Consider the following 24,728-nt stretch of genomic DNA (forward strand, 5'->3'; position numbering starts at 1 on the left):
TTTCTCTTTTAAACTGAAGATGAATCAGAAACCAATTTAACTAAAATTCAATATATTTCACTTGAAACTATAATCACATTCATATGCATATCCCAGATACACAACACACAAAAGGTAAATGTTTCGTATGGATTCATTCATCCATCAAACAATAGGAATTGATTTCAAGCAGTTCACTCAGTTTAGCAGTGTAGTGAAAGGCCTATACTTCAGAAATCTCATTTCCTCTCCTTCCTGTAGTAGTTTCATAGCCAACTACATTCTGCAACAGAACACCTTCAGATTCAGCAGGCGTCTTGTGTCCTTTCACTGTCGTACCTTTAGTGTTCTTCACCCCCTCGGCCCAACCGAGAAGCCTTGTTTGTACATTTTCGTTGAATATGACCTTATTGAATGAGTTCCCCATCTGAATTTCAAAAGAAAGTTAGATGTCGAACAACTAAATTTTGCAAAAAGAGAATGGTGAAGGAGAAGATGAAGCCAAAGCTCACCTGAGTAACAATGGCATAGAGTGGAAGAGTGCTATAGCCGCAGAGGAGCTGGATCAACACACTGGAAGGCAGCAGATGATGAATTAGAAGACGTTGTGGTTTTTATGAACTGAACATGTTTCAGACCCACCTGATCACAATTCGGGGGATTATAAAGCCTACTTTCCCCATGATGCATGAATCGAAGCCATATGTTGTCTGAATGACCAAAAGAATCGTTAATGAGTATCCTTATCGATCGACCAATACTAGTGTTTTTAAAGAGTAGTGACATGGATCGACGCAAACACAAGGAATTAAGAGTTGAGAACTTGTTGCCAAAAGAAAGAAGTTCTATGCATGAAATTGTATAGTCATGATTTTTAAAGAATCTCTACAAAACTGAAGCACATGCAGGTGCAAGTTGAATCTCAAGTCCTGATACATAATTATTGACTTGTGTTGCTTACCAATATCCAGAAGAAAAATGAAATCTCGAAGGCATTTTGGAAAAGGATAAAGTGAATCAAGAAGATGACAATTTTCGGTCTGTGAAACCAGAAGAGATGGTCTGAAGGAGTAACTACCAAGTCGCCTGCTATTGCGGAATGTTTCTCAGCAACCTCATGGGCCAACTGAATAATGATATGTTCTAATTTGGTGCCAACAGCAAGCAGAAGCTGCAACATGATATATGAATGATGAACTCAAGATGAAAACATTGATGAGAATTTTTCTCTCGATAAGTATCATGTGGATCTATTGTGGTTATACTTACAATTAGAGGTATAAATGATATCCAAAAATATGCATTCCAACCTGCACAGAAAAGAAGTAATCTAAGATGGATCGAAGGAAGGACATGAGACTAGATAAGAGATGAACTTGCTGAAGAACAGTAAAATCCATTTGAACTGACAAAAATTGAGTAATTATGTGTCACTTTCAGATTTTGTCTGTTTCAAACAAGTTCTATACTAATAAAATTTTCCTTTAGTTCCCTGCTCTGGTTCTCTCCTCCTCTGCGAGATCACTGCCTATGGTATTTCTATGATACCCAAATGAAATATCTAGATTAAGTTCAACTTACCATCAACATTCAATGCTAAGAATATCATGACAAAAATCCACAAGTACCAACTGCACAACAAAGAGAGAAAGCAGATTTGGTCAAATATTATTAAGTGGTCTTTAAACTTTAGTTTTTAAACAAGCAAGTATGCTTGTTCCATTGGCAAATACCTTATACCAACCACCTTCCTAAAATCAGATTCGAGGACCCGTATCATATAGTTGTAGAAGTTGAATTTAGGATTACCCTTACAGTGAGTCTGCAATAAATAGATTCAGATTAAAAGAAGACAGATAAAGAAAAGGAAGATATTTAGACTTGTAAATACACCTAATAGTTTACTTTCTTACCATGATAAATCCTAGTCTCATAGTAATATAATCTGTCTTGGTGATGGATCCATAGAATTGCTTAAAAAAAGAATGCTGAAATGAGCACATTCATATCAGAAGTTAGAGAACTAGTACATACAGCAAAACCTTCTTCCTAGAAGCAGATAATACGCCAATTTTTTCCTAGTTCAACGAAAACATGTATATTCAGAGTTTCTCAAACAAGTACAAAGGATCGTAGTCAATTATATGAATAATAAATTTGAAAATTTTTCAATCTTGTTTATGGTTTTTAACAATATTCTTAAAGTGAGGCCTAATATGTTTTCCTTGCTGACCACATCTGAGTATCAAAAAGATCTTACTTACCAACCAACTTGATATGAATGAATCCTTTCCAAAGCCCTTGAAACGATTTCTAATAAATTCAAATTGCTGCACATGATTGATCTTTAAGGGAGCTACACAAAACCAAAAAGTTATGTTGGGTCAAAAAAATCCTTTTGGAGCTGAAGTCCCAAACTCATGATGTTATGCCTCAGTGTTACATTCATACCATTCCCTTGAGAATTCTGAGCCAAATCCTCCCAGTTTCTCCATGTGCGCATCTAAAATATCAAAATGGAGTTGAATTCTTAAAGATAACAAATAAGTATTTGAGAAGAAACATAGCAAAATTTAAAATGGATATCACTCTTTACCTGTGCAAGTCCTAGAACAACAGTGATAGCACTGAGTACTACATGAGTGACAGCCAAAACAAAGATAAAAATATGTAGCTCATGGATTGCCTCAAGTGATAGTAATGGAACTTTTCCCTGAATAGACAAAGATGTGAAAGAAATAATGGTACAATCTTGCGTTCGAGGAATAAATTCTGTAGAAGTGTTTCTTTAGGCAATTGAAATGATAGGAGAAGCTGTATTGAACGACTAGACGAATTTGTGCACTAGTATCGAGCAGATTATACTAGCTCAGGAATAACAACTGTTGACAGCATCTGAAAGGTAAATATTTACTTCATTATACCACAATAAATTGAACAATGGATTCAGTCAACATTAGGAGAATTGCATCTAAGCAAGATTCCAGATTATGATTAGTTCCTAGAGCAGTCTCTTCACATGTGAATAAGGATCATAAAACAAATTTGCAAAGCAAGACACCATTAATCATCATCATCTCGTAATTGGTATAAAGGGGTTTGTTTCTTGAAAGGGAGAATAAAACTGCAATTAAAGTAATAAATTAAGGATCGATGCAATTAAAATATCCTCCACATGCAACACAAATGATCTCAACAACTAAAACCAGAGGAGAGGTACATTATTTATATATGACCAACTACTAAGTGATGAACAACTAGTGGTATAAGAATCTCCTCGTCCACAGATGAAAAGCGGATTGGCAAGAACAATTTCCCTACTTAAATCAGTTCATTTGAACTTAAGCAGTCATATTATCTAACTATTTCTACGAATTCCATGAAAATTGTAAGAACAGAGATCTTCACCTTCTTCTGACAGTGAGTCGAATCTCCTCCACTGGCCAACAGGCGACGAGCACCCCCGACTATCCCACCGGAGGAGCTCACGGAATAGTGAGCAGTCGAAGTTGCAGCAGCATCCCTCTTGCACGGACGTAAATGGTGCGTGAGGCTCTCAGAGATGCATATCCGTTGAATCGACCCCTGGAACACCACCAGCAGCAGCGAGATGAACCCCAACAGCATCAACTCTGCAAAGAAACCCTTTCCCTTTCGTAACTACGTCGAGGGACAATATAAGCATCTCGTTGAAGCCGGAAGGGAAGGAAGAGAACTGACCTTCTTTGATTTTCTGGAGGGCGTCGAACAAATGCATCTGGTTCTTCTTCTTAAGGACCTGCAAGATCAAATTTTTATCAGCAGCATGCTCGACGAAGAAGGGCGTGTAAAAGTTGCACCTTTCCGAGGCGATGAAGCAGGCGCTCGAAGACTAAGGAGATGAGGACAATAACAGTGCAGACGAGAGCAACAATCCATGTGGGAGTGTACTCCAACGTCGGCGCCGACTCGCTGCCACCTCCTGCCATTGCTGCCCCGCGTCCTTCACTCTCTCTTGGTGGCTGTATATAGAGCGCAGAGGAAGCACAGGGGTTAGAAGATGAATAGGACGCGCGATGGAGGAGTGTAAAAGGCCTGGTCAAGTGGGGAAGGTGCCTGGTCTAGAGGGGAAGGTGGGAAGAAGCGAACTTCCATGGGAGCTAGAACAGGGAATAAAATTGCTGTCAAGTGAAAACAAACCAGAGTGGCGAGAACTTAACGTCCATTTGATGATGAAAATTTTTTATGGATATTTTATTTATTTATGTTATTTTTGCATGAAATTAATTGGTGTATGAATTAGAAGGGTAGATCAACATAATGTATCTACCTGATGATCATATATGAAAAAGTAAATCAAGAAATTATAGTTCATCACTACGAGAGAGGGTATTGCCTCGACTTCACTGAAATTTGATCCTTATCTATTTCAATAAATTTGTCTCATCATAATCAACTCAAGTATACTCCGGGGCATAGCCAGGCAATACCCTCCTGCGTCGTAATCAACTGCACTTTCTCAATTTACCTCCTCACAGATGATCGTGGGGCCGCAAGGTGGCGGATCCACTTTTTTGCAGAAGAGAGTTATAATTTAATGTACATAATTCACAGATGATCGTGGGGCCGCTATGGCGGATCTTTTTTGCAGAAGAGAGTTATAATTTAATGTACATAATTCTAAATGATCGTGCCTAGTCCTATCAATGAGGTTAATTAGTCGGATGATGAGATCATATTTTTTTTTATACTGATCAATCATCTTTTAAATTAATCGGTTTAAAGAATTCAATATTTAAATTATATATATATATATATATTATATTGACTTCGAGTGAGTCTTTAAGAGGATAGATGTATCTCTTGACCTAGAGTACGATATCGATGTTTCTTTCAAAAATATAGAAAAGTCCATGTTTCTAGATAATGCTAAACATAATTCTTTTTTTTAATGGAAATAGGATAGAAATTGTGCGGCAGAAGAAAAAATAAAATAAAATTTATATTTATTTCACTTTCTCCTTATTTATTTGATTGTGATACATTTGACAATTTGTATGTAATGATGTCTAAAACAGTAGATCTTTAGCAAGATGATCGATAGTCTCTGTAGGGTAGGATGATAAACTCTAAAAGAACTCTTCGATTGAGAAGTTAGTTTGAAGAACTTTTCGTAAAAAGACAAAAATGGTGCCATAGAAAATTTGATGACAATTTACTGAACTGCGTTGGAAAGTTTCCGGAATACCCAAATCATGTACTTGAGTTTGAAAATTTCAAAATCACGTACTCATTTTCTATTTTATCCCTCGTCTCTTTTGCGTGGTCGTCCGAATAAAAAAAAGAAGCCTGAAGGCCCTGAACTACTTTTACCTTTTTTCTCGTAAAAACTCCATTTTTCGATGCAACCGAGCCATTTCCCGCTTCAACTTATTGTTTAGTTAAGTTTTTGATAACGGTAGTGACTAAACTTAGTTTTATGAAAGTTATTTGATTGAATTTTATAAAACTTGATTATTTTGTTCTCTTTAGGAAATTCAAAAATTTGTATTAACGTCCGTACAAAAGATACAATTATCAACTTTGGAGAAACAGTTACATTGGATGAGCAAATTAGAACATTTATATGAGTCAAAATATCGTATCAAAATGGCGGTTATTAGTATTATCAACAATATCGAGTGACCTCCCTGAGTCTTCAATCCCATGTCCAAGGGTAGAGTCGGGCAAACCTTCAAATTCGGGCGTAGCTCAGGAGTAGGAGATCCCGACAGAGCCCCCATCGCGATTGAGGATAGTATTGACCAATGACATGACGACAGTGTGGTACCATTCCCATGATGAGGCGAGATGACTAAGTCCGAGGGATCTGGTGTATTCAATAACACTAGACTTGACTGGGTAAGAACTCTTAGAATCCTTTATCAGGTTCAGGTAGTTTTTAAACATACTTTGATTCTCGCTATAGGTATGGGCCGAATTAATGGAGCTAACTTCTCAAGTTCCGAGGATGTCCCTATCCAACACTTGACTAAGAGCTTGAGTGACTGAATTAAAAACTCGACCAATTCCTCCCAGCCATGAATCCGAGGAACTGAAGGTGGAGGTGGAGCGGCAGAAGACGGAGCTTGGGAGCCATGTGGAGCAACTGTGTTTGAAGCAACATAAATTGGAGGTTGTCCAAATGGTGGTAGTCTCTTATAAGGATGAGTATAAAGCTCGCGTGAAGGAATTAGAGCTTAAAGTTTCTTCAGAGAATAAGAAACAAAAGGAAAAGTAGAAAGAAGTCGTGGAAGTGTTGGCGCGGGTTGAGGCCGAGTTAGAGGCTCGAGAGACTGATCTAAAGAAGATAGGCACCCTGCGGAAAAAGGAAATATCTGAGTCTAGGTCTCGGAGGGTGAAAATAGAAGCCTTGGAGGGCAGTCTGAAAGCTCAGAAAGTTGAATTCGAAACTCGAAAAGGCAAGTTTGAGACTTCAGAGATGGGGAAGAGGGGTGTTGGGCTGCTAAGAAAGAGAAGATATATGAGCAGCTTGATGATCGTATAATCAAAATGGTTAGGTATGACTTCGAGGGAGCCACAAAATAGATTTGAAAAGCTGGCTACCTTCCCCCTAACCTTCCCTTAGACTTAGAGAAAGATTCAACAAGATCACCCCAGAAGACCTCAATGATGTAGAGTAGAGTAGTTTTTATTTTTGTTCCCCTTTGGCAAGCTATAATGTAACATCCAAATTTTCTAATAGAAATGAAAATTTCTTTTGTCACGTTGAGTAACCTTTGTAACGTAGATTACTTAATGTTCTGTTGTGTCAAGTCGGGAATTAATATAATAATGTCTAAGTTTTGGAATGACATAACATACTTATCTTTTGTAACATGTTGAGCCGAGTGGAGTAGAGTCATGGAATCACATAGGAACTTGATGTAGACCCCTGAGCATCTTTGACTTGGCACAAGCAGTAAGGGTGGCGAAAGGATTCAAGCATTTTCTATAATTTTTGCAATAAAATAATATGTAAACTTGGAAATAGAATGAAAACTTATCATTTATGATGTTAAACAATCAGTTGGAGTGCATGTTGAATCAAGAGAGTCATGGGATCACGTGTGGACTCGATGCATGAATTCGGATGGGGAATTGAGTGTTCTTTATGATCCTATTGTCAAAGTAATGTCAAGATTTGGAAGTAAAATGACAAACTTATCATTTGCCCTGTTGAACAATCGTTTGGAGTCAATGTTGAGTCAAGACAATCGTGAGATCACGCATGGACTTGGGGTATGTGTTATATTTGAGAGGTGTCCTAAGGTAATCGCCTTATCGTAGTACTATTTATTGGATAAATAGAAATTCATTATTTGAGTGCACATTCTCTATGTGTTTGATTAGATCTTAAACTCATTTACTGAATGTCCGCAATACGATTCATAACATGAGAGAATTTGTGATTGGATCACAACTAGTGAGCATCTCTACATGTGTAATTATGAATGTATTAAAATTATCCTTAGTCGATAAATTGATGAATACGGACGTCATCGATTCTGTTGAGACTAACATGTTTTAAACTCCTTGGTTTATCAAGCAGCTGTTCTTGTTGGTTGGAGACATTGAATGTTGAGAGTTAAACGTGGATGCTAGTTAAAAGTAACTAGTTCATTGGAGTGACATGCCATGAAACTTTATATAGTTCTATGCATATAGAGATATGTCAATGAAGATCTCAGTGCAGCTTAAGTGCGAGTTTCCTTTGACTTGTGGTATTCAAGTCATCTTGATCATGAAGATTTATACTTTAACATCTTAAGCAAACATCTCCAAGGAGGTATGGATCCGGTATAAGTCAAAGTGCTCGAAAGTGTTTGGATAACCCGCAGAGGATTCACCACTTCTTGAAAAAGGAGATGTATATCCTACGATTGCTTGTTAGGATTGTTACTTGAAGTCTTTAGCCAAAACATTGCATGACAAGAGTATGATACTCTTGAACACATGTATAAGTAACTTGAATCCACAGGACAAGAAAGCAAGCTTGGGCTAGATGTGATATAGTTAGTCTAGTGAGGACTGACACATATAGACCATGTCCTAAACTAAGCGGGTATAAGATGGTGAAAGGAATGATGCACATTCTTATTGTAGCTGCTGAAGGATTTAGAAATGGTTCTGGAATCAATCATTGATTTTCCGATCAATTGAGGGTCATGATGTACTACTAGGTATCACTCATGATCGTTTCATAATTAATGATTAATTATGGATGACCAACATAGCTGGGAACCTATTAGGTCACACACACTATAAGTTTCTTTAAAGGATTTAAAATGAGTTTGAGAATTGAATTCTCAAAACGATGATGGACTTTGTCTTATGAAGATGAAATGAACTAAATTGGTTCTAATGAAAGATATTTTGGCAGATAAGAAGCGATGATGGGCTTCATCTTATGAAGACAAAATGAACAAATTGGTTTGATTTTAATCGGAGGTGTTTTGGTTATTGAACCATATAATTTGGTTTTGAACCAAATTGGACCAACTTAGTTTGATTTTAAACTAAACTTAAGTTAATCAATATATGTTTTTTGGGTATTGAACTATGAGATGGGGTCGGATTGGATCCAAACCCAAATAAGATGTTGTATGAGATATAACATTAAAAGGGGAATGGACGGTTGATATTAAGTCCTAATGGTTAGGATTAATCACAACCATCTATTCATCTAAACCTTAAATTCATATTATCTCATTGAATCTGGTTTGCTATAATAACTGATTTAATTTGCTATAGTAATGAGAAAAACCCAGTCGTCGATTTAGCAAAACCCTAATCGTACGTTCTGATCTCGGCTAAAAGGAGCAACACTATAGCTTCTCAAAAATGTGATTTCAGTCTTTTGCTCGAGTCACTAACCGCGTTTCTCCCTCCCGAGCGCAGTCGTCGCCCTCCTTCCTTGCATCGGAGAAGGAAAACCCTAATCGCGATTTGGGAAATCGTAGTTTTTCTTCTTCCCTGATCACGCGACACTGCCACCTCATCTCCCGAGCATTGCCCTCCTTCCTCGCTGGAGAAGGCGAACCTAATCGCGATTTGGGAAATCGTGATTCCTCCTCCCCGATCGCACATGTGCCGTCGAGTCCTCCCTAATCGTGCGTTGCTTCCATCCCATATTGCAATTTCACGTCGCCTGACTTGCAAGTCTTGTTGCCGTTGGGAGGAGAGGGAAACACAGCGCTCGCCGTCGCCGCCCCTATTCCCGATTGCCTTCTCCTGATCACGTGGCAACTCCATCTCTGATTCTGATTGGCTTTCACCTAGCAACCTTCTCCCAAAGTTGTGGTGAAGGACTGCCAGCGTTGGATGCCGGCGGTTGGTGCCCCCTCTGTGTTACCAATCAGAGCCGCAATGGAAATGTTCATCCATTTGCCGCTTGCTACTGGAGCATCCTCGATGGTTGTTTCCAGCCACTTGAAGATGCTGTCGGAGCGCCGGGTTGTTGTCGGAGTGTTGGAGCTGCTGTCGAAAGCCAAGAGTTTGTTGCTAGCCTTTTGCTCTTGGGATTTATTGTTGTCAGAAGCTTGTGAAGTTTCAGAGATTGTTTCATCTTCATCGGAAAGGTTATAACTATTTGCCTTCATCGCGGTCAAAGATTGACCACGAAATATGCGTTGGGAATAAGATTGTCGGCGATAGTTAGAAAGCCTCAAAAAATAATCGCGACAAGTATTGTTGTGTGTTCTGATATTAGGATTTTCTCTCATATCGACCGTTGTTGATCATTGACTAGTATCGAAGACAGTGATGTGACTCGTGACTTTGAGAAATGGTCCAGACGAGAGGTTGACATGGATCACCGGTAGAGGCGGAGCTTTGATAGAGCCGCTCAATTGATATCAATCCCATTCCACGGCGTCTGTCAAGTATACCTAGAATAATTATTATTATGTAAAATTTTAATTTTCAGTTATGCCATGTATTTGTTGTATTCTGCATGCGTGTGTTGTGAATGTTGTAATAATTAGTTTTAATTATTATCTTTTTCTTCTATTGCACACGTTTATAAAACGTGTAAATACGCGCAACGCACCTGGTCGATCCTAATAGTAATATCAAAGACTTATAGTGCAATACATGTAAAATAATTTTACGTGTCGTAGTTAGTCGTAAATATAATTAGAAAAATATTATAATTTAATTAAGAATTTTTAATTATAAAAATTTTCTAATTGGTTAGGAGATTTTATATTAGAAAAATTATTTTCTAATTAATTAGATTTTCTTAATTAAGAATTTTATTTCCTAAAATAAAATATGTGATTAGATCTGAAAATTATTTCCTAATCTAATTAAAGGATTTGAAATCAGATTCTTAATCATATTTTATTATCAGATAAGATTTACAACGGCTATGACGGGATGTAGTCATGATTAATTGTATTAATTATGTCATGTCATTTATTACCACATCAGGTAGATAATTTGATTATTACATGAAAAGAAGATGAGACTTAAAAATTTCTTATAAAATTATTAAAGCTAACAGGTTAATATGGTTAGAACCAGAGTTTGATTTCTTATTTGGGTTGTTCGTCTTTCTCTAAGCTCAACTTGAAATTGGTCTGAATTGGTGTTGTTTATTTATTTATGTTGTTTTTTGCATGAAGTTAATTGGTCTGAATTGATGTGTGAATTAGAACTGTCAAACGCGTCAATCCGTGACGGGGCGGGCCAATCCGTTAGAAACCTGTCATATGACGAGGTGGGGCAAGCCAACTCACCAACTTAGCGGGTTGAAAATTTTCAATCCAATCCAACTTAAGACGGATTGTGGATTAGGTGAGCTAACCCATGGGCCTGTCAAAAAATAAAAAATAAAAATATTAAAATTTTAAAGTTTGAATTATAGTTTAAATGGTCAAGTTGAAATTTTTAAATTTGAATTGTATTTTTAAACGAATTTAGTCCACTAATTCATTAAATTTTCTCCTTTAATTTTAAATTTTAAATAAAATTAATTTTTTTCAATCTCGCAGGCCAACCCACGTACAGGTCATAGGCCGACCCATGCTGGTCGCGGGAGCGAGTGATGGGCTGATCCGTGCGAGTCGCGGGCCTAGGCGGGTCGACCCATCTAAACTCACCTTAAAATGGATTGATAAAATTTTAATCTAATCCGTTTAAATTATTTGACGGAGCAAACTAATCCGTCAGGTTAATCTAAATTGATGGCTCTAGTATGAATTAGAGGGGTAAACCGGATAGTGTCAACCACACATATTTTAAATGTACGTAGTTCCAAGTGGTCGTGCCTAGTTTAGCCTAACAATGAGTTCAATTAGTCGGTGATGAGATCATCATTTTTAAGCACGGATAGATCTTCTTTAAAATTAATCAATTTAAAAAATTGAATACTTGAATTATATATTAAAAAAAATTATAACTTCGAGTGAGTATGTCTAAGCTCATGAGTTTCCACACACATGAGCATATATGGTGCCCAGCCACAAACCAAATGAGCGGAAGGAATTGAATCCATGCTTAACACGTTGAGATATAATTAAAGTCTCATATTAAAAATATATAGAAAAGCTCTAGAAATATAAGACCTTTTGGGTAAAATCCAAAAATAAAATTATGAGGATGTGAATACAATATCATACCATTTTAGATATATATTTATGGATTCCATCGGATTTAACAGTGGTATCAGATTAAGTCTATGTGGTACCATATGAGAACCCTCATGAAAGAAATAATTATGGGCTCCTAGTAAGAGGATGGACCCATTGAGATTAAGACCAATAAGGGATCCGTGGGATGAGATCTTTTGGAGGAGCTCTTAGTGATTCTTTGGTTGAGAGGCAGATTGTGTGTAATCAAATATTTCATTAACTTCGAGTGGTTAAGATCGATGATAGATGTATGTCTTGACCTAGAGCATTATGTATCAAATATTTCATTAACTTCGAGTGGTTAAGATCGATGATAGATGTATGTCTTGACCTAGAGCATTATGTTACTTTTAAAAATAATGATATGTTTACTTTTCTAGATAATGCTAAAAATATAATTAAGAAATTGGACGGCAACGGTCAGGCAGAAGAAAACAAAACAAATGTTTATATTTATTCTCATTTCCCTTTCTCTTATTTATTTGATAATTGTGACATATTTGACAATTTCTACGTAATGATATATGCCAAAAAGAATAGGTCTTTGCCACGTGATCGAACGTACGCTAGGGATGGACCCAACGCTTGTAGGGGAGGTCATTCTTATTGGCAAGTGACACGGTCGAATAAAAATAATGGGGAGGACCGAACGTAAGCTACATTATAGATTAGTACGCAATAGAAATAATAAAAAAATAAAACATAAGAATACATTTTTAAATTTTATTTGATTCACAATCTTTTACGATTGTTATATTCAAAGCTACGTCTCAACGTGAGCCTTATGATTTTTTTCTTTTAATAGTCTTGCAGAAGAGTAAGAAAGAAATCTCTTACAAAATTATCAAATAAATAAATAATTGACCAAATAATAGATGAATAATAGAATAATCAAATTTTACTAGATCTCCTCTTGAAGTCCTGAATACAACAACACTCTTCCTAACACTTTCTAAATCTCACAAATAGAACTTGAGAGTACCTAGTCTTATGAGAGCTATAATATTTTCTCTACTGGTTAACGTGGCACTTGTCAATAGTCGCCTAAAGGCCTTCCGAGTGCTTGGACTTCCACTTACTTAACTCCTAATTTGATCCGCTTCGACTTTGGATCTGATGACTTGGCGACTTCCAATCGCTTGGAACAACTTTGATTGCTTGGAGCTTGGTCAAACTTGATCCGTTGACTGACTCGCTTAAATCTAATCTCACATGGCCATTTCGGTCGCTCAGAACTATTTTGATATCGCTCGAAACTTTGGATTGACTATATTACCTTCGGTTAGCTAGAGCCTCTGAGTCCATCCTCAACTTCCTGCCAAACGAAGTCAAACAAACATACAAAATATACTAAGTTTAGTATCTGATCTACTTGACCTACTGAGTTTCTTATTTGTTTGGAGTTCATTCCTCCAAGACTTTTCATTATTTAAGATTTACATTTTTAGGATTTTTTCTTTTGTCAAACATTAGTCATTCTTAATCCGCTTAAACTTATTTTTTTGTCAAACATTCAATTACCGTTAATCTGTCTGAATCTTTTCATTTGTTTAGATCAACTTTGACATGTGAGAATTTTTGACTTATTTAATTAATCTTGATATGTCAGAATTTCTCACTCTTCTACCAAACATCTGATCATCTTTGATCTATTTGAATCTTACTACTTAATTTCAAGTATCTAATCAATTTTGATATACTTTGATCAACCATTAGTCAATCTTGACTAAACTCATTAAACTTAGAGGATGATTGTACTAAGAATCTCCTCACTAAATATGCACTACTGGAAAAAAAAACTAATATACAACGCTTTTTATGCGTTGTCTATTTGGCAGAAAAAGCATTGTAAAAACCCTTGTTGTAAAAGAGGGGTCTTAAAGACAACACAGAAAAAATGTTGTCTTTGTTAACATCGACAATACTTTTTGCAACGTTTAAAAAGCGTTGTCTATTATAGTTAACATCGTTGTTTATTATAGTTAACATGTGTTGTCTATTATATTTAACAGCGTTGTCTATTATACAAATATTATTATCAATAAATAAAAACCATTGTATTTTCCATGTATAAAAATAAAGTCTATTATATTTACCAAATGACTTCCATATACAAAATCATTGTCTATTACAAAAGCATTGTCTATTACAAAAGCATTACATAGACTTAATTACATAATATATGCTTCTACCAACTATCACATTATATATGCTGTTGAAGTGATATGACCTCGGCTTCTACCCCTCACACGTCCGGCTCAAGTGCTTTTGTAATCACATCCTCTTTTGTCCCTTCAATTTGAAATATGGAATATATAAGTAACATCTATATTTAAACCAATAAGAACTAAGCTAAGATATATAACTGTAAAGGTTTTAATTAGCTGCATGTTATAGTACCTTTGTCCATTGGTAATCAAATATAATATCTATGCTTTTCTGTATTACTCCACAAATACGGCAAACAAGACCAAACTCATCATGGAGCAAGTAGGAATGGCCACACACTTCTTCTTCTTCCACAACTTGATTGTCGGAAGCATCATCCTACAAGGTTGTAATCCTTGGATTAGTATAGCATTTGACAAACACATTTAAACAGTAATGGGAATAGCAGATCATGCAACCTTTATGGTAGTAAAAACCCATGTTTTAAAATCCATATAGCCCTTATGGCAGTAAAAATGAGTTGACCATATGACCATGGCAATAAGGATCTATAAGTTGAAACTAAACCCATGTTTGACCATATGGCCATGGCAATACAACCCTTATGGGAACAGCAGAATATTTGACAAGCACATTTAAATATCAAGACCTATAAGTTGAAACTAAACCCATGTTTTAAAATCCATACAACCCTTATGGCAGTAAAAATGATATATACCAGTCCAGTCAAATTGATGTTCTAAAAGCAGTGTGTAGTGTCTGTAAATGCACATTCACAAGTCCCATTTCATGGCAATAAGGATGATATAGACCAGTCTATCAAGCAAATACATGAACCTGTAGATAACTAGAAGGTCAAGCAAACACTTAAATGACAGAGCAAACCTTCGTAAATTCCATTTATAGACCAGTTTGTAAATGCAGTAAAAATGACAGAGCAAACCGAAGACAAGTCAAATGGTTCAGTTCAGACAGCTTGAAGAATTCAGAAACAACCTTCGTAAATTCCATTGCTAATGACATATCTTTCTAAAGATCTTCCAATCCATCACTTTCTAGCAATACTTTTTCGTCTTCATTGAAGTTCCAATCATGTGTCTTCTCTTGCAGTCACAGTAGAGTCCTAGAATTAAACATCAGTCAGAGATTGTTAAAATCAACAATTTATCTGTCAAGCAGCAATTTATATAACACATATCAATTGAAACACCAATATCTGTCAGAGATATTACATGAATGACTTCAAGTTATAGTTATGCTCCCATACTTGCCTCCGTCCATTCTTTCCTCCTATTTGTTGCAACCCTCATTGTTGATCTTCTTCCTCTTATTAGCCTCGAGATCCATATACTAGAAGGGGAAAAAAGGTGTATTGCAGTGACAGAAATAATTTTCGGGGAAAGACAAGAGGCAAGATTTTAGGAGGATGAACCTCTCACGCGAAGGTGCAGGATCACATCCACGAGAGTTGGGTGTCCAAAGTTTCTCCACGTTAGGGCTCCCTTCCTCATCAAGGCTACTCGACTTTGAAACCCTAGAGCAAGTTGAGGGAGGGCGACGAAGAAGGCGACTAAGGGGGTTGCTTAATGGCCGAGCTAGTCTAGCCCAGAGAGAATATGTGGCACGAATCAGAAAGCTCCTCGTTGCGACAGCGTGGGAAGCCGGCACTGCTGTGCTTGCTGGTTGCGGAAAGAACGAGACGGGAGAAAATGTCGGACCGCATCGTCGCTCCCGTTGAGGACGAAACTAGCATGAGAGTGTTATACTGCATCGGGATCGAGATTTGGAGAGGATAAGTTGGGCGGAGCGGCGAGAGCGGAAGAGAGGCAAGGAGAGGTACGAGAGGGGGAAGAGGATCGAGGCATAACTTCAAAGCATACTGTGGAGACAAAAAGCTGAAAGGTTTCTGACGGACGAAATCTTCGAAGCAGATCGCGAAAAATCCTAGATATATAAGATATCATATGTTTGAAATAACCGTTATCTTTAACCAATCAAAAAAACGCTAATAGACAACGCTTTCTTAAAAGACGTTGTCTCTGACCCCAAAAAACTGCTAATAGACAACGCTTTCTGAAAAACGTTGTTTTTTATTTTTATAAGACAACGTTTTTGGCTAAAAACGTTGTTAAATAAAAAAAATAATATTTTTGACAAAAAAACATTGTCGTTCTGGCATTGTGTATTAACTTTTTTTTTTTAGTAGTGATGCCAACCTTTACTAGACTTATATATATAATGAAATATTGAAATTTTAGAGTTGATTGCACCAACAACAACGGTGTCATAGAAATAAAAAAAAGAATAAATTTTTATGTTAATTTTATAGTCTGATGATCATATTTATACAAATTTACAGATCTTAAATATGCAATACAATAGTCATGAAAATGGCGTAAAATATAAATCATAATACTAAAGTATTATTTATATGTCAAACTTTTAATGATTATGTTTCGGGAATAACCCATGGGGGCCCCTGGTTGGACTCGAGTCCGATCCTGGTCCCTCCCGCAAGTCCGGTCAGCCACAACCACAATCTCGATTGATCCGGTTCCCTTCGGCCACTCGGCCACACAGCAGCTCAGCTCTGCTCATTCGGCCACGGCAGCTTAGCTCTGCCATTCGGCTCCCATTCGGCCGCAGCCCTCATTCGGCCCTATCCTAAGCCGAATCCCCACTCGGCCAGGTCATCACCGAATCCCCACTCAGCCAGGTCATCGTCGAATCCCCACTCGGCCAGGTCATCGCCGAATCCCCACTCGGCCAGGTCATCGCCGAATCCCCATTCGGCTAGCTACACGCCGGATCCTCCCATTCGGCTAGCTACACGCCGGATCCTCCCAGCCGGCAGGAGGCTCGCCGGATCCTTTCATCCGGCTAGCTATACGCCGGATCCTCCCAGCCGGTAGGAGCCTCGCCGGATCCTTCCAACCGGCAGGAGCCTCGCCGGATCCTTCCATCCGGCAGGAGCCTCGTCGGATCCTCTCACTTGACCGCAGCCTCCGCTGAGTCCTCAGCAGACTCCTCATCAGGCCGAATCCGAGTCCTCAGCAGACTTCTCACTAGGCCGAATCCGAGTCCTCAGCAGACTCCTCATCAGGCCAAATCCGAGTCCTCAGCAGACTCCTCATTAGGCCGAATCCGAGTCCTCAGCAGACTCGTCTTACAGTGCTCTGACATGTCCCATCATGTCCTCTGACCGGCCCACGCCCTTCATTTATTATCGCCGCCCTCTCTGACATCCACGTGGGCAATGACATGACGGCTACCTACCAGAGATGGGACATCCTCTTAATGATGACGTGACAGGTACACGCTCATCTCTCCTTAAAAGACCACTCCGTCGGCAGGTATGGAGGCCGAACTCTCTTACTCTCTTTACACGCTCAAGCTCTCCTGCTACTGTTCTTCTTCTTCCTCTTGCTGTCCTGACTTGAGCGTCGGAGTGGTCGCGCCAGGGCACCCCCTGGCCTTCCTACTGACGTTCCTTGTGTCCGCAGGCTGTTCCTGGAGCTGCTGTTGGTCTTCATCGTCTCCGACGAAGTCACAAGCGACCCTGAGGCCACCATCCCCTGTAGCTCCGCCCACTGTTCAACGCTTGCAGCGAGGAGGCTCGGTGACGTCTCATCGACTCCGGCGAAGTCTCCGACGGCCATGAAGCTCTCCTCATCTCCCTCACCTACTACTGTTCATCACCATCCACGAGGAGGTCCGGAGACGCGTCCAGAAGCAGTTCTCAACCGGAACAGATTAAAATAATTTGCAATTAATATTTATACTATTATTTGTATTTATTTATACTACTGTTCTTATTGTCAGTAAGACTATTAATTAACGTTGCTCCCCCTTATCCGTTTGCAGGTATAATTATAAAAAATATATACTTGTTGCCTAGGGACACGATGAGGTGGCAAGAGATGGATGATTCTCATATAATAAAGATTCAAATTTTACGTTGAATATTTTTACATATCCATGGAGTTCGAATCACTGATGACACTAGGGTGTAGGAATCGATCGATCTGTGAATCTGTATCGTCTATCTTAAAGATTAATCGTATTGTAAAAATTGAATACGTAGATGTTTGTATAGACTTGCGCCATAGGGCTAGGTGGGATATCTTTTTGCAAGAATTAAAAGAGTGTTTATTATTTTAATTAAAATATTTAAACTTATTATATTTATTCATCAACACCGTCAAAGGATTTATAAGACTACCCTAGTTTAGACCATATTAAGATTTTTAAATTTAGACGTGCAATTATGCCCTTAGACCTAAATTCCGTAGTTTAAATTTTGACATTTGGAGGTAAAATTAAGTTTTGTTTGTGAGGAAGAATTTGTTCTCCTCGCTTCTTATACCTGTGGCTCTCCTCTCCTCTTAGACTAGGGTTTTCTTCTCTTTCACTTGTGGGATTCTCTCAGCTCTCCTCTCTTCTTATACCCATGGTCGGTGCAAATAAGATGGCGAGGAAATCGGAACGACGGTGGCGTTGTCCGCCCGTTCCGCCAGACACGATCGTCGAGCAAGAAGGACAGGTCGCAATCAAGAAATCTCAGCTCGTGTGGGTCAGGCTGGGAGAAAAGAAAAAAAAATCGAGTTTGTCATTGAACCAGGTTCGAGTCTGGCTACTGTAGCAAATTAATCGGTTCGTATTTTGTTTGCTTAGTTCAATGACCAAACGATTTTCGATTTGATCCAAATAAATTTTGTTTGATTCATCTTCTCAAGACAAATCTTCTCATCCCTTTTATTTTACCAAAATAGTTTCCATTATAAACCAAACTAAGTTTGTTCAATTTTAGTTCAATATCGAATTATTTTGGTTCAACAATCGAGCTTCTTCTTATTTGAACCAAATTAATTTTTCTCGTTGTTTGGTTCAACCAAATCAACATTCTCTTGATCTGAGAATCCAATTCTCAAACTCGTTTTAAGTCCTTCAGAAAACTTTTTGTTCGTGTGAACCAATAGGTTACCAATTAGTTGGTCGTCCGTAATTAACCATTAATTGTGAAACGATCATGAGTGACACCTAGTAATACATCATGATCTCTAATTGATCAAAAAATCAATGATTGATTTCAGAATGATTTCTAAACCTTTCAAAAGCTTTAATAAATATGTCTCGTTTCTGTCACTGTCTTATGCTCACTTGGTTCAAGACATGGTCTGTCTGTGTCAGTCCCCACTAGACTGACTATGTCACACCTAGCCTAAGTTTCTTTCTTGTCCTGTGGATTCAAGTTACTTGTACATGTGTTTAAGAGTGTCATACTCTTGACATGTGTTGCTTTGGCCAAAGACTTTCAATAACAATCCCAACAAGCGGTCGTTGGGTATACATATCTTTTTACAAAGAGCGATGAATCCTCTGTGGGCTATTCAAACACCTTCGGACACTTTGACTTATACCCAATCATCCTAGGTCCACCCTCATCAGAGATGTCTGCTTAAGATGTCAAAGTAAAAGCCTCCATGACCAAGCTGACTTGAATACCGCAAGTCCAAGGAAACTCACATTTAAGCTGCATTTAGATCTTTATTGATATATGCATAAAAAATCATATGAAGTCTCAAGGCAGGTCACTCTAATAAACTGATTATCTTTAATCAACATTTATGCTTAACTCTCAACATCTAATGTCTCCAGCTAGTGAGATCAGTGATAATTTCAATACATTCATAATTACATATATAGAGATATTCACAAGTTATGATCCAATCATAAATTCTCTCATGCTATGAATCACATTGCGGACATTCAGTAATTAAGTTAAAGATCCAATCAAATGTAAAAAATTACGCACTTAAAAAGTAAATTTTATTTATTATTAACCAATTTAACAATACAACCATAAAGTGATTGCCCTAGGACACCTCTCAAACATAATAGTTGAATCCACTAATTGATCTATTCGGGGAAGTGGATAATAATCCTTTAGACATGTTTTATTAAGATCACGGAAATTCATACAAACTCGTCATTTGTCTCCTAGTTTGGTACAAGAACCACATTAGCCAACCATGTTGGAAATTAAACTTCTTGAATATATCCAACTTCTAATAATTTGAGAATCTCCGTCCTGATAATTTTATCTTTCTTAGTGTAGAAATGTCGTTTCTTCTATTTAACTAGATGAGCATCAGGTAATATATTAAATTTATGTTCCATTACTTGAGGAGAAATGTCACGAACTTCTCATGCCAACCAAGCGAAAACATCTTTATGTTTTATCAAGCAAGAGATCAATTTGTCCTTTAAGTTACCTAGGAGATCAGTAAGTACAATTTTAGTAATTATATAGACTGACCTGGTATAATTGGTATGTCTTCTTGCCCTCGATCCAATACAGATATTTCCTCTAAAACCTGCACCTCCACACTTTGTTGTTGATATTTGCTTTAGCCATGTCGAGCTTGTTTCTGATCCATCCGAATCATTCCACATAACATTTTCTAATAGAAATTTGATTACCTTGTACTTCACCTATTTGGGATCCGATCAAGAATTTGATTTTTTTTCGATGGATACCACCATGTGAAAGGCATTAATAGTTGGTCTCCCTAAAATGACATTATAAAAAAGGGAGTATCCACCACTATAAAATTGGTGGACCAAGTTTGTCGTAGAGGTTCGATACCCAATGAGATAGGTAATACAATTTGCTCCAAGGGTTGACTTCATACCCTGCAAATCCGAATAAAGAGGTTAACATTGAATATAGCTCAGTCAAATCTACCAACATTTGACCAAGAGCTCCTTTAAAAAGAACATTGATCGAGCTTCTGGTGTCTACAAATACTCGAGCTACATCACAATTTGATATGGTAGCTTGAATCACCAATGCATCAATATGAGGCATAACTACACCTTCCAAATCTTCTGGCCCAAAACTAATCACTAACCCCTTCATTAATTTCTAACTAACATCTACTTCATAACTTTCCAATCAACATTTGTATGCTTTACGAGACCAATTTGAAATCACCCCTCCTACAATTATATTTATCATACCCGGATGTTGAGGGTTGCTTGGTTTAGCTCTCAGGTTCTTGTCAAGCTCTTGAGGTTCCTGCCGATGTTAGAAACCATCTCTTCTCCTCCGATCATCCTGTCAGGGATGCTGAGGAGTTATCTGACATTGTATCGAGGGAGATAGGGCTTGTTGATGATGACATACCACTTTATTAATTTGTTCTAGAAGCCCTTGACATGCCCTTGTAGAATGTTCATAACATTGATGAAAAGCACAAAAGGTCCCTGATCCTGTGGGGGCGTTGCCTATGTGGTATCGGCATAGGAGGAGACCTTTATTGAGGAGGTATTGGAGTAGGAGGAGACCTCTGCCATGAAGGTACTGGCAAAGGAGCAGGTACAAGATTCCTGATTGCTGTTGGAATGTTATTCTCTCATTCAAATCTCTTAGGAACAAACCTGTCTAAGGGTGTGATTGAAGAAAGGTCGAGGCACTGGATTTCTCTTTTTGTCTGTGTGGGATTTAGTAGCTGCTATGAGTTCGCTCATATCATTTCGTGGAGTCGGTAGATCTCTGAACAGTAGCTGCTATGTCATTTATGGGAATAAGAGTGTAATTCTTTCCTTCTTTCATTTGGTAGATCCTCCTTGGCCGTCATGAGGAGTCGAGATCTAGCAGATCGAGTATTGAGGAGAACGAGTCGGCTACTGGTAACTCAGATGTCGGTATTTTAATGGATGGTGACTCGACTTATTCAGCAGATGGGATCAATCAAACTTTGAGGAGTCTCTTCTTTCTAAAGAAGATTAACACAAGATTAGAGAGGGGTCAAGGCACACCATGGCATGACACCTCTGACTCTCAACTCAAAGACAGAGAAGATGAACGGAGCAGAGATAGAGAGATGAGCGGAGAAGTAGTAATATTGACGTAGTTAATTGTGCATACCTTCACTTTTGGAGCAAATACCTTTTATACAGAAGGAGAAGATTCGACTTTTTATTTTATGACACCTCTTAATTCTGATGGATGTGACTCTTCAGATGTAAGATTAACTTTGGTGGCTATGACTCTTTAGCAGCTGCAACGCAGCTGGCGTTATAACTCCTCCTCTCTCCTCTTTCACTGCCTCTCTCCTTCACTCCTCCCTCTCTCCTTCGATTAACGCGTTCAAAACTCTGAACGCGTTAATACCTCTCTCCTCATTCACTGCTGCCTCTCTCCTCCACGTCGCTTCCTCCCTCCTCCACATCATCCTATTAACGCGCGTTGAACGCCCGTTGCGGATGCTCTAAACATAAGATTAACTTCGACAACTGTGACTCTTTAGACGCAAGAAACAAACATGCCTTTTACATATTCTAGCATAAATTTAAATAGGCAATTAACTACTACATCTATAACCCTTGACTCTTCCTACTCTTGTCACCCTACCCCCTTCATATCTCTTCTCTACCTCTGAAGTAGGTCAAGTAACCTTGAAGATATCTGAGTATCTAGTCTCTACCTCTGAAGTAGGTCAAGTGACCCTGAATATATCCTTTAGCCCCCTACAAACAATCCGACTTCCTCTAGAGCAAAATCCGACTTCATTTGGATTCATCTGACTTCATTTAGATAAATCTGGATATTTTCTAAGACTCAGCTCATTTCAACCATTTGCAATGGAGTCAGAAAAAGTCACGTATAATTTGTATTGACCAAGTCAAGAGCTTTCCACATGGAGGGTAATTTGACTAGGTTGATATTTTTTAATCCTGTATCATGATCTAAGAAAAAAAATCAATTTTTTTTTTCATCTATCGTACTCAATGTATCCCCTGATTGGAGACAACACTGTTATCTTTTTGTGTTCACTCTTCTAATTCATCAAAATTTGTGTTTGAGTCAAATAAATCGAGCCTAGAGTTTTGTTCCATCCATTCTCATGTATTCCATCCCCCCTGATTCATCCTTGGTAAAAATGGCATAAAGGCATATTAAGAAGCTAGAGGGTTTTCTTTAGTTATTTCTAAGGTTCATCTAGCTAAATATCTTCGAGGAAGAGCATTGCTTAATTGCTTCAACTCTCTTTTAAACTGATGGATATATAAGGGCCACCTTTGGAACTGGCATAGCATTTGCATTCAACCAAGAAGATGAATCAGAAACCAATTTAACTAAAATTCAATATATTTCACTTGAAACTATAATCAAATTTATAAGTATATCCCAGATACACAACACAAAAAAGGTAAATGTTTCGTATGGATTCATCCATCCATCAAACCATAGGAATTGATTTCAAGCAGTTCACTCAGTTTAGCAGTGTAGTGGAAAGCCTATACTTCAGAAATCTCATTTCCTCTCCTTCCTGTAGTAGGTTCATGGCCAACTACATTCTGCAACAGAACACCTTCAGATTCATCAGGCGACTTGTATCCTCTCACTGTCGTAACCTTACTGTTTCTTCTTCACCCCCTCAGCCCAACCGAGAAGCCTTGTTTGTACATTTTCGTTGAATATGACCTTATTGAATGAGTTCCCCATCTGAATTTCAAAAGAAAGTTAGATATCGAACAACTAAATTTTGAAAAAAGAGAAGCGTGAAGGAGAAGATGAAGCCAAAGCTCACCTGAGTAACAATGGCATAGAGTGGAAGAGTGCTATAGCCGCAGAGGAGCTGGATCAACACACTGGAAGGCAGCAGATGATGAATTAGAAGACGTTGTGGTTTTTATGAACTGAACACGTTTCAGACCCACCTGATCACAATTCGGGGGATTATAAAGCCTACTTTCCCCATGATGCATGAATCGAAGCTATATGTTGTCTGAATGACCAAAAGAATCGTTAATGAGTATCCATATCGATCGACCAATACTAGTGTTTTTAAAGAGTAGTGACATGGATCGACGCAAACACAAGGAATTAAGAGTTGAGAACTGTTGCCAAAAGAAAGTTCTATGCATGAGAATAAGCATAAAATTGTATAGTCATGATTTTTAAAGAATCTCTACAAAACTGAAGCACATGCAGGAGCAAGTTGAATCTCAAGTCCTAATGCATAATTATTGACTCGTGTTGCTTACCAATATCCAGAAGAAAAATGCAATCTCGAAGGCATTTTGGAAAAGGATAAAGTGAATCAAGGAGATGACAATTTTCGGTCTGTGAAACCAGAAGAGATGGTCCGAAGGAGTAACTACCAAGTCGCCTGCTATCGCAGAATGTTTCTCAGCAACCTCATGGGCCAACTGAATAATGATATGTTCTAATTTGGTGCCAACAGCAAGCAGAAGCTACAACATGACAAACAAAGTCAATATTTCAACAATTAATCAAATTATATATGAATGATGAACTCATGATAGAAAACATTGATGAGAATTTTTCTCTCGATAATTATCATGATCCATTATGGTTATACTTAAATTAGAGGTATAAATGATATCCAAAAATATGCATTCCAACCTGCACAGAAAAGAAGTAATCTAAGATAGATCGAAGGACATGAGACTAGATAAGAGATGAACTTGCTGAAAAACAGTATAATCCATCTGAACTGACAAAAAATTGAGTAATTATGTGCCACTTTCAGATTTTGTCTTTGTTCAAACAAGTTCTATACTAATAAAATTCTCCTTTAGTTCCCTGCTCTGGTTCTCTCCTCTGCGAGATCACTGCCTATGGTATTTCTATGATACCCATATGAAATATCTAGATAAGTTAAACTTACCAGCAACATTCAATGCTAAGAATATCATGACAAAAATCCACAAGTACCAACTGCACAACGAGAGAGAAAGCAGATTTGGTCAAATATTATTAAGTGGTTTTAAACTTTAGTTTTTAAACAAGCAAGTATGCTTGTTCTGTTGGAATTGCCTTATACCCAACCACCTTCCTAAAATCAGATTCGAGAACCCGTATCATATAGTTGTAGAAGTTGAATTTAGGAT

General features: G+C 37.9%; 1 protein-coding gene and 1 pseudogene across 1 annotated transcript; both read right to left on the bottom strand.

Annotated features, from left to right (window-relative positions):
- Positions 1-70: 70 nt before the first annotated feature.
- On the bottom strand, positions 71-3,966 carry LOC141817324 (MLO-like protein 1). The gene is made up of 14 exons (XM_074705001.1): positions 3,819-3,966; positions 3,700-3,757; positions 3,388-3,611; positions 2,576-2,692; positions 2,431-2,482; positions 2,244-2,335; positions 1,893-1,967; positions 1,713-1,801; positions 1,561-1,610; positions 1,249-1,289; positions 941-1,150; positions 622-689; positions 492-552; positions 71-406 (listed from the first exon to the last, which is right to left on the bottom strand). Exons 1-14 carry the CDS (start codon positions 3,945-3,947, stop codon positions 203-205), a joined length of 1,470 nt encoding a protein of 489 aa, XP_074561102.1. The 5' UTR covers positions 3,948-3,966; the 3' UTR covers positions 71-202.
- Positions 3,967-23,215: 19,249 nt separating this feature from the next.
- LOC141817800 (MLO-like protein 1) lies at positions 23,216-24,720 on the bottom strand (annotated as a pseudogene).
- Positions 24,721-24,728: the final 8 nt, after the last annotated feature.

This window comes from Curcuma longa, chromosome 2 (genome assembly GCF_044706935.1).
Source record: "Curcuma longa cultivar G26 ecotype Majalengka, Jawa Barat chromosome 2, ITB_CL_G26_1.1, whole genome shotgun sequence".
NCBI classification, from domain to species: Eukaryota; Viridiplantae; Streptophyta; class Magnoliopsida; order Zingiberales; family Zingiberaceae; genus Curcuma; species Curcuma longa.